A 15,927-nucleotide genomic window follows, 5' to 3' on the forward strand; every position below is an offset into this window, starting at 1 on the left:
TTCTGTCCCTAACGATCAGCAGAAGCTGCCCCTCGGGCCCAGCACGGTCTCAATCCGAGTCTCGTCTCGGCCAGCTTTAATTGCCGCCTAATGGCCGAAAAGTATACGCCATGTGGGTCAGGTCACCCTGCCAGCGAGCGGCGATTGTCATAAGTATAAAAAATGAGCTGTCAATGGAGTGGGTCGCAACTCCGGAGTGTGGTAATGCCCTGCGAGTGTACGAATGCATCTTTGTCCGAGGAGGACTTGCATAATGCATATATCTCCGGCCCACTTGGGAAACCTTTCCGGCTGCATTGGTTATTGGTAACCCCCTTTTCAGGCTGCCGGATGAGCAATCCATCAGAAATCACTTTCAATTGTGGCCGTTGCCGAATCGCATTTGGTCTCGTATTTGTGGCCTTGAATTGTGGTCAAGTCGGGTCGAGGTCTGAGTGATTTCATCGTGCTGTCGAAGAAAAAACCGACAGAAAGAGTGCGGAATAGAAAAAATCATAAAACCGAACGAAACCCCAAGTTGTCAACAGCTTTTGGCGGCTCATTATAATTTGCGCCACCAAGCTCGATGACTAAACGCAATCAGGTTTTTCGCCTTTTTGCCGTTTCGTTAGAATTTCCAACCTGCGTTTGCCGTTTGCGTTTGCCGTGCTGTGTTTGTCTGCTAATTGGCCAAAAACAGCTGCGATATCACTTTGATTATTAGCTAACCATTAAGGTTCTTGCTTCATCGCCCACCTGGCGGCGCCACTCGACTTGCCTGCCGCTAATTGAGTTAATGTGTGTTGCACTTGCTACCGACACAATGCAACGCTTTCGCATAATTATCCGCCGCCGATTACGAGCTCATTGAGCCATGGTCCACCAACACAGAGCGGGCTTACAATATAGCTGGCCAGATTTCCTTGTTTATGGCCTGGCCCACCGATCGAAGTTGAATTCGCAGGCGAAGTCGGACCAGTTCCGGCTCCCCAGCTGGTTGGCAGAGCTGAGTAAGCGACTATATCTGGTATCTGGTATCTGGTGAATGTGCTGGGCAGTTCGACTCTATGTCGCACTGTACTGCACTGCATGGTAATGGCTAATAATTGCAGGCCACGATTTCGCAAAAAAGAAAGAAGGAGAGCCGCCGCGGAGAGAGTGATGGACATGGACGGCAAACGTCAATAAAAGCGCGCTTAATCAATAAGAAAAACAGCTTCGATTGGCGGCAATTGTGCCGCTCCAGATCGAAGATCGGCGATTTATGGTCCATCGTGGCTGGTTATGTATCCTCCAGAGTCACGTCCGCTGGACTCCAAATCGAACTTCAAATCCGTGATTTAGTGAATGCCTTCGAGTCCCTGGACGGCACGTGCAGCATTGGGGCATGAATCGCCGGGCGTGCGGCGCATTTCCCTGGCATAATTCCTCAACCGAGCGTTCGGTTGGTCTACTATGCTCGCCTTTTTTTCTGCGCCAAACCTGCAGTCGCTGTGGTGTGGGCTGTTCTTGGCCTGGAATTTGGACTTTGGTCGGGCGAACTTTTTGGCTTTGTGGCCGCTAACAGCTCGTTGCAACTGTGGCTGCACTCAGAGAAATTAAGAGTTGTATGGCAAGGGAAAAGAATTTTCTGTAACACTAGGTCGTCATTTCAAAGTTCATTTTGGCTTCCAATCTCTGTCATCAATATATTCAGCTTTCCTTACCATATAAACATTTAAGTAAAATAACAAATTAATTAATATTTAATTCATTAATAAACCTATTTGAAATATATTTATATTTTCTCCCCACTTATCCACGGCGATATTTACATTTATAGTAAAATATTGAGCTAAAAAATAAAAAAATATATGTTTTTTGGTATTTCAAAAATTAATTGATATATAACGGATTGAACTTTTTTTTTGAAATTCAGTTTAAAAAGATTCTGTAGGACAGGAAATCGAAACAACTTTGTTTTACCATGTAAAATAGGGCCCATGAACATTACACCCTTTATCAAAACCCTTACCACGTTCTTCTACCTCTTTCATTCCATTGGGCTACGATATTTCTCGCAGTGCAAGTGGGTGTGCGCTCATTGTGGCAAGTGAAAACATTTTGAAAGTCGTTTTAAGTGGCACATGGAAATGTTTTCCATGTTCTCGCTGCAATCAAGTGTGCGGATGTGTGTACGAGTGCCTGGCAGCATGGAGTAATTTTCCATTTCTAAAATGTGCAAAATGCGTTGATTTATGCCAGTCCAAGTTGGTGTAAATAATTACCCAGTCGAGCTGGGGTCAGGGTCGTAACTTTTTGATTACACTTTAAGCTGGTTCAAATATACTGTAACATTAGCCCAAAATCCGGGACCCTATCCTCCATGTTATTAAGTCCATTATCCAATTTGCAGTTCGCACTGCCAACGCGGTAAAACATGGCCAAATGCAACGCCCAAACACATTGGGTCAGCCTGTTGCTCACTTTTGTTTACCCAACAATTAGGCACAATTAAAAAAGTTGTGCAATTAAATATTGAAAACTTGTTTGTTTGTCCAGGCCTCGCGCTAAGGAAGGAAAACTTCACAATTTCCAGAGAGACTTCCTCAATGTTGTGAAAAATAGTTGATGAAAATCCGCCCACTTTTGCTTCCGTTTGGGCTCTAAAAATCTTAACAACTATGTTTGCCTGTGTCGAAACGAAAATTTCCATCAAATATTTTGTAATTAGCTAATCGAATTAAAAGTGTAACCGTTTTATAACGAATACGTTTTGGTGTGGCTAATTTGCAGCATTTAAGCAATCAAATTCGATTTGTTGCAATTAGTGGCTTTTGGTGGTTGAGAGCGACAACTGGAAATTATGCAAGTGATGTATGGGTTGGAAAAACGCCCGCCCGAGTTTTAATTAACGCACCAAAAGTATCTCAAAGATACTGCATTCATGAATCTCGATTTGGGCTTAGTGTGTGAGCAGCTCTTCAGTCACTCTCTGTTGTTGTTGCTCGCATAACGCCCGACATAAGCCGATTTGGGTGCTTTTCTTCCAACTTCCTGCTCATTATTATGACAACAGCCATCCATTAGACCCATAGACCCACATCACTGGCTAGCCGATGCAAACTCAGTCCCCGATTGAGTGACTGTGACAACTCTTGCAGCTGTAAGCGCCAGATTGCATCGAGAAAACCATGATTTGGTCCCGCTGCCACCTCGCCTCCAGATGAGCGTCCTCGATGACGACGGCTTCTGGATTGAGTTGCCACGGAATGGGACCCGGAATGGGAATGGGAGTGGCAGGAGGGGATCATCCAGGGAGTCGGCGGCACTTGAGTGTTTTCAATTGCCACTGCGGGGAATGCGACCCAGGCTCGCCATTAGCATCATCATCTTTTTTCTGCCCTGCCTCGTTTACCGCACTTAATGCATTTGGCCCTTCGGAGGAGCTGCCGTCCAGGGCATCGACTGCAATTATGCACTTGGAGCTTCCCTTGATTCCTCAGTTTTACACGGGAAAAAACTGGTGTATTAAGTAAAATTATATAATCTATCAGGATTGGCATCAACGTTTAGGTTTTGCTTTATACGTTTGCCTTTCTATAAACTATATTTCTATAAGAAGGTATATTATATAATACTTTTACTTACTAAATCTTTAATTTAAAGAGGTATCATAAATGGTAATTTTATGGTACTTATCCTCATCATTCTCCATAAGTAAAAACTTGGTTTTAAAATACTGGAAAATTAGAGTTCCCCGTTTTTGTATAAGGTATCTCAAATGGTATTTATATGGGACTCATAGAATCATTACCTTTAAGTCAAGATCCATTAAGTATACAAAATGTTCTTCTCAAGCTGATAAAAACATATCTCCCCCAATATTTTCTCAGTGGTCGGATGCTCTCGATTGATTGGGCTGGCATGCATGCGTGCAGTTCGAGGCGTTTGTTTTCCACATGCAAAAGGCCGTACAATCAAAATATTTTCCCATTTTCAAGCCCAAGGCAACGCACATATGCACCATGTGCAAGTCGGAAAAGCGAAAAAAAATAAACAATGGTGGGCATTATCAAGGGGAAGGCTTTTGGCAGCCATCTAGAGGTCATTTGTGGAATTTCACAATATCCCCATCATGAATATGCATAAGGCATATGCTTGGCGTTCAACCGATCTATGATGAAGATCGTTAGCATTATGACGATCAGCCAATGACCGAACACACCGAGAGTTTAGGCTAAGCGATTTTTTCAGCTTCTTTTTGCATTTGACTGGGACGGGACTTTATTATCGCCCCTCTGAACAACGGCTTTTGTGCGCCTTTTTCACCATGCTCCCTGCCGAAGCGAAGCGTTTCATGCCCCGGCTCTTGACCGGTTTGTACAGCTATCGAACAGCAGCAAAAAACACGGCCAAGAGGCAACAAGTTGCCGGCTACCCAAGAGGCCGAGAAAAGCCAAGCGGGGAAAAAAGCAGGCACTGAAATTAAAAGAAACGGAACATTTTGCAATGCGACGAGGTCAAAGAGGTGGCCAGAGATAAAGGTGCAATCAAATGTGTGCTACCAACTGCCACAACTACTCCAAAAACACTGGCTACTGGAGAACCGAAACCGAAACCGAAAACGACAAAAACACGGCACAGATATTTGAGAGCTATCATGCCGGGGGCCCATTAACCTCAGTGGCCGGCGAAAAAAATAGAAAAAAAATGGTCAATGCTTCATGTTGCCGTTGGCCAACATTTAATATTCAAAATTTGGTTTGAATGTGGCTTTGTTTGCTGGCTTATTTACTTTGGACAATTACAACGAAGGCTAAGGCCGTCCCATCCGCGGAGAGGGAGACGGCAGCGTGGGCGCTGTTAAGTCAATGTTAAAGCGCATGCTGGGTCAATGTTAAGTGCTAATAGGTAAACATTGCAGAAACACTGGCAATGAAAGCCCCTCTTGAGCCATGGGCCAAAAATGGACAATCCAGGTGGGACAGGGAGCTGAAGACCACACGATTATATCATAACATCCCTGCCAGTTAGAGTCATCCAGGGTGTATGGGCTTTTCAAGAAGTGGGTTGTCTTTTCTTCTGAACTTTTCTAACAATCCTCCTTTAATACAACCTTTGAGATAGGATTTTTAAAAAATATAAATGGATTTTATATACTTAATAACATAGATATTATTCCGGTAACATAACCACTTTAGATACATTTCTCTTTACAAAATAAAATAATACATCTCTCTATACTGACTTAAGATGATATTGCTTTATGTCAGTGTAATTACTTAGAAAGCAACACATATCTTTATGTTCTTTCAGCTGACTAAGGTGAAGAAGGGGAATTGGTGTACCCTAGATACAAATAATCAAACGACAAATGGCCCAAACTGTAACATTTTTAGCAAATAAGATCTCATACTTAAGCAATGCACAAACAAATAGAAGAAAATTTGTTGCATGCTAAAGAACAGAGTTTGTGAATGACAGACCCCAGATGAATCTGGATAGACTTGTTATTCAGCTAGACTCGAGCTGGCTGCTAATCGAAACGTTATCACTTATGCATGGCGAGAAGGAAATCTGCAGGATGCTGTCAATTACAATTACGTGGATTGCATAATGCGCCGCACAAGGTGACATCGTGCCGTCCTCACAAACGAGCAGAAAAGATGCACACAAGCGGCTTTTTATTAGACAATTGTCTCCCATTTTATGGCGGGCTGCACTCTGGCTGGAGTATACTACGTGCATGCAGAGATGTAAAAATGCATGGGGAATATCTGGAATAGGAAGAGGGATATCCAACGCAAGCGGAACTGATCACTTAAGGCTGCGGGATGGGGCCGAGGGCCTAATAATAGCCACTAGGGGTACGCACAGTCCCCGCCAGCGATATATGTCTAATTATATATGTGAAATGCAGCGCAGCTCAAGCGCTCTCCGCCGCTGTTTTCGTAGTTTAGGAAGCTCATAAATGAGGAGCGATCATCAGCCCGCCATTGTGTTCCCCCCACAACCACCGGTGGCGATGGAAATGCATTTCCCCCAGGCCCAGTTCTCACTCACCGAAAGCGCTTTGATTCGATCTAAGGGCACTGAAAAAATTAAAAACTTTGAACGGTTAATACTGTTTTTATAAAAATTAAAGAAAGTAAAAAGAAAGTCCAGCTTGGTTCTGATTTAAATCTATGTAAGTGACATTTGAAATGTGTAAGTTAATATAGGCTTATCGGACTTTCAAATTTTAATTATTTAATAGACTCTATCATACAGGAACTTTTTCAGAACGATATACATAAAAATCATTACATTTACTTAAAAAAAATTCCTGACATACAGAAACTTTTTGGAAATATTAAAAAAGAATACTTACAACTACCGATAAAAGCCTCCTAAAATGCAATAATTTCTAACTTGTAACAAACATTTTCTTTAAGTGCCTGTAGAGGATGCACACACGTGCTGCATGATCATGAGATTTATGACCGCACTCCCCCTGAAACGACCATAACAACTAGGGATTGTCATAAAGATATGTGAAAGAAGAAAGCTAACCCTTGACCGCGGCCGAGGCTATTTTGAATGCTCAAGAAATACGGTTTGTATCTTTATCTGCCCCTTTTGTTTCGCGACATGCCTGGCTGGTCAGCGAAACTGAAATATTTCGGTACTTTTGCTTTCCGACTTTAATTGAGTAGCGGCGTATGAGCGATTTCCACGGGGCACGCACGGTGCGCGTCATAGATATAGTATCTGAAGATACAGCTCTCACACACACCAGCTCACACGTGCCTGTTAATTAGGTTCTGCCTTCGGCGTGTAGTTCTATTTTATTTATAAGCTCATAATTATGCTCTTTCGCTTCGCGGCTCAGTTTAGGTCGACTCGAGCCGATCTCGGATCGTCTTGGATCGGACTTTCTGGGGTCATTCAACCTTCGATCAATCACTCAGTGGCTTACTTCTTTTGTTTACAACCGCACAGCATTCTCAGATCCCCTTTCTACACAGTTTTACGTTCCTATACTCCGATATGCATACCGGTGAATATCTCTTAATGGCCTTTATGCGCATTACGCTGCTCGTGGCTAATTAACAGCGCACAAAAATGCGCAAACCTTTTCAATGCCTTTTTCGCAGTTGTCTTTGTTCAATTTGCCAAGCTTAGAAATGCAAATTACCAAAAAAATAGAAATAGAAATACGAAAATAACGTACAAAGCGCTGCGTGAGTGATGGGCAGTGAAGGGAAGTTCTTTGTTTGGATCCGGTTCGGATTCTCCGGCTGAATAAGAGCGAGGCATCTGCAAAATGTCTAATTAAATGTGCCGAACTTAATGATGATAACCTGGCTTAGACTTTGGCCGCACTGCAATTTCAGCTGGCTCTGGCTCGGATTTTGGCCAACCGGTCAAGGTGAAAGTTGCGCCACCTGCCACGATGCCTTGACAGATTACCCTCCCCCTGAGTCAAGAGACTTGCCACCATTTTACTTTGTATTTGGTTTTTTGACAAATTAATTGTGCGGCTAAAGCGGCAATTAAATACGGCCAGAAAAATTGCACTGGTTATTGGCCCGGCCGAAATCCCTGGGGCTCCGGCCCCTGCGAGTGCGGCAATTTGCATGCTCAGCTTGCCACTCAACTGGAAACTCCGAGGCTGCTGCTACTGCAATGTCAATGCTTGAGTAAATTGACTTCAACTTCATTTGCGACATCCGAGCGAACGGAGTGAGATGCCACCAAAAGTTTTCTGCTCCATTGAAGCGTTCGATTGCACTCCACCATGCCACTCGAAACTGCGGGCCGTAGAAAGTTGCAGTTGCAGTTGAAGTTGCAGCCGGGAGAAAGATGGAGATAGCCGCGCACTCATCTGCATTTGAATTGCATTGGGGCTCTCTGGTCACTTAACGGTTAGAAGAGAACGGAAACGGGTTTGGATGCCGAAAAGTGGCAGGAAAAAAGGTGTCATAAGCGGCTGATTATGGGGCACACAGCTTATGTGGAGTCTTCAGAGCGCATTCCCCAGGCCAGACAATCATTCGAGATAAAGTTCCCCCCAATCGTTGACCGAGACTAGGATTCCCCTGGAACTAAGCCCCTGGCTGCTGGAGATGGCCTGTCGAGTGGCTTTTGGAACCGGTTAACCGCTTTCTGATGACACTTACAGTTATAGCCAAATAAAAGCCGGCCAGATTCGGTTGCCGACTCTGTGACTTATGTAAAATGTTTGGTTTAGTGAGCGCTTAGAATGCAGGAATGCCATGGTTCTACCAAAAACCGTTCAATACTGGGAATTTAATAACCAGATCTTTAGTAGCTGACCCCGCCCAAAATCTTTTTACAACTCATTCATAAAAGCCTTTTACTAATATGATGAGCATTTTCGGCGAACAGAAAAACAGAAGTTCAAGTTCATAGCAGCTGCGTTTAAATATTGATTTTCTGCCGAATCATTTCTGAGATATGTAAGACTCGTGGCTTGCAAAAAGTAATATTCATAACAATTTCAACAGCTGTTCGCCAACAAACTTTTTAAGCCATAAGAAAGTTGTTAAGGAACTGTAGTAAATCCTAAGTATCTGTCGGATACTTTAGGTCCATTTACGACCTATAAAAATCATTTCGGCAATGAAGACAACAATGGTTGATGAAAATATATCTCTATTCAGTTACTGCAGACTTTGGTCAAATCAAAAGCTAGACTTGCAGCTATAGAATGTGATTTGGTTCCTGCAAAAAGAAAGCTCAGTTATACTTACAATTTGTGCCCTAATCTAATCTAAAACTCGTTTCGCCACCCGCCAAGTGACCTCTAATGGCATCAGCGCCACCATCTCCCTCGACCACTAGCAACCAGATCTGCGAACAAGGCGTTAACCCGGCGTGGGCATAAAGCCATGTCATTCGCAATCCCATCTCTCCGCCGTTTCGTCATCTCCTCATCGGCGGAGATGTCGCCAGTAGTCGGTGTCCCAGCGATGAATGACAATTTGCAAATGGCTCTGGGTGCATAATTTATGCAGATGCAACTGCTGCAGCCGGAGCAACTGGAGCTGCAGTTGAAAAACTGGCGGCATTTAGCGCGTTGTCTATTAAGGCGAACTTGTTGTTGGGCTGGGACAGCTGTAAAGGGGTTGGTAGGAAGGGGAACCGAGGAGTCGCTTCGCCCATGCATATTCAAACGCCATAATCCCAACGGTATTTTAATGCTAAATGCTCACTCACTTCTTCGTGCTGCAGAGCCAACTGTGGAGGTTGGCTAGAAAAACCCGTTTTTCCAGTAATGACCTTCGCTGCTGCTTTATTATCACTCCCGCTTCCGCTCCAGCTGCTCCTCCAGCTCCTCCTCCAGTTCCACCTTTTGGAGCACTCTTGGAAATTCCACAGAATCGCATAACAAAAGACCAAGTTTACGTGTTATTTTCTCCTCCTCCTCCTTCTGGAGACGACTTCAATTACTCTTTTCGGGCTAAGCCACAAATTCTACGTATCTGAATAAGTGTGGATTTGCCAATTTCACTTTAATTAGCCTGCATTTCTCTCACTAAGGCCGCTCAGAATATCAGCGCAGTGCCCATTGACAGCTGCTCCGGGGCTGAGAAGTTAATTAAAAGCCACTTTCGAATCGAAATCGATAAGCCAGTCTAACGATACATGCAATTTGCATTCAATGGCTGCAAGCACAGAGCAGAACAGCAAGTGCTCCCAGGGGTGCGGTTAGGATTGGCTTAGAGTCCACAGTGGAAGTAGTCATTTGAAAAGTGAAAAATAGTGCAATAGTTCTTACTTCTAGGTTTAAAACAGTAGTTTAGTCAATTAGTTCATTTTATTAATTTAATTTTAAAATGTAATAACAAAGGTTCCTTCAAAGGTAATTTATTCATCCTAATAAAGTGCCTTAACAGTAAAACACATTTTATTAAAACCAAGCCCCTGCTTGTTCCTATAAATAAATAGTATCTGCTAAATACCCTTAAGCCTTTGGCTCACTTCACTCTGGTTTGCAATTTTAATTGGATTTTTTGCCCGCTTAATATGCTAATACATTTATGGCCGCGCATTCAGGTCTGATCTGTCTCAGTGGCGACCTTGCAGCGGTCAGTTTTTATCACACGATGCTAATTGACAATAGAATTGGATTTCCACTGTCTGCCAATCCCCCGAGAAAGAACGGACAAGTGCGCCGTAAAGCCAGCCCAGCCACTTGGCCAAGTTAACCTTGATGGAACAGTTCTCCAGTTTATCGTCGTAATCCCCTCCCTCGCAACCTGGCCACCTCGGGTTAACCGGAGTGCTCAAGTGCATTTTAAACCGGCTGCAACTTGTTCTGGCCAAGTCGAGACAGGCCAACCAAGCCAAGTTAAGACAAGCCAAACCTGGCCAAGACGAAGAGAATGACAATAAATATTTTGTAGCTTTCGCAGCTCGATTACGGTGTTCAATGGGGGTGTTACGAGGGGGTCCTCAAGTCGAGACTTGGCCAGCGATTAAATGCCCCGAAATGCCAACAGTCTTGGGCGCCCGAATGGGGGAAGGTGGAAAGGTGGGCTGTGCTGGCAGTGCAGCTCGTAAAATATGAGCTCGACGTGCACTGAATTCGGGTCATTGCATGGCCAAAAGCCGAGAAAGGGGGATCCAGGGGGCCAAGGTATGACTGGCGCCTTCGCATTTGGTAATTCGATTACTGATTTTGAGTTACGCCAAACGAAATTGGCTAATTTTGCATGCGCGCCCACAGGCCATTGAACTGCAGTCGAACGTTGAATGTTTTTTGACCAATTGCCCGACTTTCGGACACAGGGCTCTATAAATAAATCAAAATTTGGTATAATAAATTACACGGATTATAAAAACCATTTGCAAAATTTCATGAACATTTTATAAATTAATATATAATACCTGAAAGTAAGGAAAGATGATGATTTTTTTAAATTCTTTTTTAACGCTTATATATTATTTTCTTTACTTTATTTTGCAGATTGTAAGAACCGAACCAATAGACTGAGAAAACCAGGGAGCGGTGAAAAAGTGCAAGCAGGTAAGGGAATGCCGAGTCGAATTCACACAGAATGCAAAGATGCGTAACGTTAAACGCAACTTGGTAAGCCGTATGTGGCATGTTTTCCATAATTTACACTTTCGTTGCCAGGCCAATTGGCATGCCGATTGGAGGTGCACTCCCAGGCCACGAGCAACACGGGTAATTCGAGGCGGCTAACAATGTGTTGTCAGGTGTGCAAAACTAGGTATTGGGAAATGGGGATGGGGCGCGAGTTGGGGTTGGGAAGAGCCGCCTCGACGGGTCCCAGGCTTGCGAGGACCAGGAAGAGCAGACGCCAGCTGGAAATTGCAGATTGCAAATGCAACTGCCAACTGGCAAGTGGCAACCTGTCGAACAATGGCAGTCGGCCTAAACGGCAGCCAGAGTGTTCGAAGTGTTGCAATCGTTGGCAGCCGTGTCTTTAATTATCGGCCTTAATTGGCCGCTTATTAAGCGAAGCAATGTGTGTTAAATGACGCAGAAATTATGCGAATGCCAAGTGCCAACGAACTCTTCTTCGGTTGGCCTGGGACTCAGAAAAATCAGAAAATCGCTTTCGCCGCGAAAACTTTTTTGTTTTCGGGCCGCGGCTTGAGAAACTTTCCATTGTGCTAGAAGGGGCAGAGTTTCTTCCATACGTATATATCCTATATTCATTTAATGCAGAGATAAATCTAATTTCATACCAAATTTATTGTACAACTCGGCCATCAAGCGGCAGAAGCAGAAGTTGTGGAAAAATGCCATTCCATTGTTGATGAAGACGCTTCGGCTTGCTTGGGTCGGACATCATTCACTCAGCGGTCACAATTGAATAGATTTCCAGATTTACTTTTCCAGTTAGAAACAAAAAGTCTGTAAGTAAACCCCGCTGCCAAAAGAAGATGAAAACGAAGACGCGGCAGCTGCCGGCTGCATTCGACAACAACGTTTAGTCTCAGAGATTTGCTTTCGAATGATGGCAGACAATAAAACTTTCCATTTCTAACAAAATTACACTCAAGTCGAGACGAAAACAAAGCAAGACAAATTTGTCTAGTTATCTGATGTTGCCGGCACTCATCGCTGCCATCTACTCCAATCTCCAGGCCCCGCCATCCCACTGACGGAGAATTTGTTTTCTGGAATTTGGTTTTTATTTTTTTCGCGGAGCCTCCCACTCGGGGAGCTCGAATGGAAATCTTTGCAGCGACACAACCTCGTAAATGTTGCATGTCGCACCACACAATCCCATTCCGCTCCCCAGGTGACATGTTGCACACGTGTGTGGCAAGCTCCCAGTCGAGAGTCCCATTCCCACTCCCAATCCCATTCCCTTCTGGCCCATATGGTACCCAGTATATGTATGCTGCCCGCTGATTTGTGGCGTCGTTTATGTGGCGGAACTGTTTATTAATTAACGAGCGCATTTTGGCTTTATTCTGCCGGCGCTTCTGGCCTTCCAGTGGGTAGCAAGCGATTAGGTGCTAAACTGTTGGCCCAGCCAATGTTAATTGAGGTAAATGAGCCGCTGGCATGCAATGCTCCCAATCAGCTGCTCCGGTGGCAAGCTAGATTCTTAAAACATAATGAGGTGCTGAAAGGGGTGAAGAATGTATCACACGTTGCACAATGATTGTGGCAAAAGTGATTTCATCATATGTCTCTCGGGACTCGGTCATATTACACATTAAGTGGTTCAAGTATTGTAATAAATCTGGTTGTCATTTTTAATGATTTTTATTTGACTCGGTAATTAATTTATTAAATAAAATATTTAAGTGTAACAAGCTAGAATTAAGTTATATAACTTACTCTCTTACTTACTTAACGAACTATCTGCGATTTTAAAATTTGTATTTAATGTTTTGAATTGTTTTTGTTTAGGTAATGAATTATATAACATAAATTAACTAACAATCGAAAGATATGACACTGTCTTAAGTATTTTTAAAACTTGAATGAATACTTTTTATAATGGCACTTTTTATTTTTCAAATTATGGTCTTTAAAACTTTTTCGAAACTATATAGCTTTGGCGAATAAGAACCTATTTCATTTTCATATATCAACATTATCTGGTTGCAAGATTGAATATTTCTCTATGTGTAACGGAGGCTGCTTCTGTCTAATGGCTGTTGCCTGTCAAATTGATAATGGGTTTTGGGTAAAGCTGCCGCCTGGATGGCAGCGCAGCGATAAGCCTGGCCAAGACTCGCTCGAATGCTTCAATTGAAACTGTCAATTGCAGTGGCCACACTACACCACCTCTGTTGCCTGCTTTTGGTTACCAATTTTGGTGTAGGCGAAACAGTGAAAGTTGAGGCCATGATTGGCCGAACGGAGAGAGATAGGTAGATATGAGGCCGACAGAGAGGGAGGCGGCAGTAATTAATGCCAATTAAATGTCAAACAACAAAACAAATAATTTACCGCTGGGCGTGTCCCTGTTTGGCTGGCAATTCAATTCAATGCTGCTGACCAAACTTTCGAAAGGCTGCACAGATTAATTAAGCCAAGTTCAAAGCCCACCAGCCCACCAGCCCAGCCGGTTCAATTGATTTAATTTCCCAAGAGCCTGTGTTGTCCGCTGCACTTTCTACCGTCAAACAAAAGGAGGAAAGCGCTCCGATTGCCGGTGGCAGTCCTACTGTGTATGTGGTAACTGCACAAAAAGGTTATTTATGATTATTTAATGCAGTGCTTATGCTGCAGGTTCATTGCCCAAAGACAAAACGCGGCGACTGCAGATGCAGATGCAAATTGATTCGCGCGCCTTTGGCCTGCAGTTGAACCCGAATGCAAACCCTTCCTCTGACTTGGCTAATTGCTTGTCGCTGTCAACATGTTGCTGCTGCTGCTGCTGCTGCTCGTCTCTTGGCTTTTGTCGCCTCATCCATTGAACTTTGAACTTGGCCAGCCCCGCAGTGGTTTACTGACTTTCTTTTGTTGCCCATCGCGCCAGCCGGCGACAGTTGCAACTTGCAACCAGCCAGCAGCAACTTGCAACGGCAGCAGCAACAAGAGCAATTGCTGCAGCTGCCACTCATGTGGCATGTGCACATCCATTCGTGTGGCTCGGTAGGTCTCATGTCTTTTGTCTTTTGACTGCACACGAGCCATTGTTCGGCCTTGCACCAGTGCGTATACGTAATATGTGTGCGGACCTCTGTTTGACAAACGTTGCGTGCAATTTGTGCCCAATATCCAGATGCAGATGCCATCACACTGTTGCGTTGCACAGTGTCATTTCTCAAGATGTCATCGCTGTAGAATTTCATTTTCATTTCTACTTACGGTATAAAACAAGGTCGATAGGTAGTTTTTTTTTCATTTTTACTAAAACTATACTTCAACGCATGTGCATTTAGCATTTCTTTTCGCATAAACATCATACAAACACAAAAAATTATTCAGCTTAAAATGTATATAGCAGTTCACATTCAATTTTAGAAACTTAATTTCATAATTCGTAAGTATAATTATAGCGCAATTTAAAAAAATGAACTTAGACAGCCCTGGTTTTCCACATTCTTTACCCTTCTAACGATTCACAACACCAGAAAAATTCTGAGTTGCATTCACAGCCCTGACTATCGATAGCACAGTCGTTTTTAATCTTTCCCAACACTGGACATCAAATAAGACATTTTATTAAGTTGTCTAGGTTTTGTGACGGGAGCCCTGCTTTTAGTTTTTAATTAATTGATTCTTATAAAAAGAGATTTACCTTTAAAATTTATACGATTAGCCCCCTCCAACTGCAACGTCTATTGAACATGTCGCAAATTCAGGGGAAAATAGTGCGTATCGCAGGAGCGGATCACTCTCCTCTGCGGGCTTGCACCTCCCCAAGTTGCTACGGATTGAATACAGTCAAGGCGAAGAGCGCCCAGCTGGTCAAGGCTCCATACATAGTGCCAGAGCCAGTGGTCACCGGTGCGACATCCATTTTTAAAGTTGGCGGAGAGATGGCCCACGTAGGTGACATCCTTGCCAATGCCCAAAATTCAGGAGGACCTCAACCCATTTATCGGATCAAGCCAGGAACTCATGCTCACATAGTCAATTATGTGTTTGTGCGCGAGGATTCCAAACTGATGAAGAAAATCCGATCCAGAGATCCGGAGGTCGACACCGAGCGCTTGCAATCCCAGAGGGAATGTGCCATCACCCAGCTGCAGAAGCTGACGTCCAAGCACCGCGGCAAAGTTCAGCAAGCCATGGTCCAATCCAAACCGGCTCCTCCAAGAGCACGTGTGGCCACTCCTACTGCGGAAGGGGTTCACTTGGCCCGTGTCAAGGCGGAGCTACTCGAACTTCAACGCAAAGTAGACGAGTTAAAACAAATGGGCAGTCTCTGAACATACTTACCTAGAAGCATTCTACATATAAATAGTTCTTAGTCAAGACCATGTGTAATTAAAAACTGATTTAAATACCTACCTATGCAAAATCAGTGTTCCTCAAATGTTGCGCTTATACACATTTTTTCCCAACTTTGTTACAATATAATTAAATTTTTTCCATTGAATGTTTATATTTTCTTACAACTACGCTTATATTCATCATTTTTTCTGATAGAAATTGTCGACAATATTTGTAAATGCAAACTTATACATAGACTCGCATACTTCACGGTGCCATTGTCTGGTCTTTGTTTGTTTTCGGCGCATTTGCCATATTTGACTTTTGCAAAACCAATACAGTTGTTGACCTTTGGCATACAATTACAGACCAGCCTTCTCGGAACCATCCCTTCACCATTGGTTTTCCGAGACAATTGCTTTAGACCGCTGGCAGACATCGGAAATGTGCCTTGCCAGTTGCTCAACCCAAATGACCAGGCTGTTCTCGTCTTTCCAAGCTCTGACTCAATCTCAAGTGCTGAATGTTTTGTATTTGCTTTTATTTGGTATTTCATATTCTAATTGTGCAATAAAAGTCAA

At 43.5% G+C, this 15,927-nt stretch overlaps 2 protein-coding genes and 1 long non-coding RNA gene across 3 annotated transcripts in view; 2 read left to right on the forward strand and 1 right to left on the reverse strand.

Annotated features, from left to right (window-relative positions):
• LOC108031673 (serine-rich adhesin for platelets) overlaps window positions 1–15,927 on the forward strand; it is a 38,024-nt gene that overhangs the window by 6,027 nt on the left and 16,070 nt on the right. The window contains exon 2 of the mRNA XM_017105313.3: window positions 10,937–10,996. The gene's annotated coding sequence lies outside the window, so the exon portion shown is untranslated. The remainder of the gene's footprint in view (window positions 1–10,936; window positions 10,997–15,927) is intronic.
• LOC127011635 (uncharacterized) lies at window positions 1,718–2,626 on the reverse strand. The gene is made up of 2 exons (XR_007764790.1): window positions 2,247–2,626; window positions 1,718–2,190 (listed from the first exon to the last, which is right to left on the reverse strand). It is a non-coding gene; the product is annotated as an uncharacterized LOC127011635 (long non-coding RNA).
• LOC108030956 (uncharacterized) lies at window positions 14,758–15,342 on the forward strand. The gene has a single exon (XM_017104156.1). It carries the CDS (start codon window positions 14,758–14,760, stop codon window positions 15,340–15,342), a length of 585 nt encoding a protein of 194 aa, XP_016959645.1.

The sequence above is a fragment of the Drosophila biarmipes genome, chromosome 3R, assembly GCF_025231255.1.
Source record: "Drosophila biarmipes strain raj3 chromosome 3R, RU_DBia_V1.1, whole genome shotgun sequence".
Lineage (NCBI taxonomy): Eukaryota > Metazoa > Arthropoda > Insecta > Diptera > Drosophilidae > Drosophila > Drosophila biarmipes.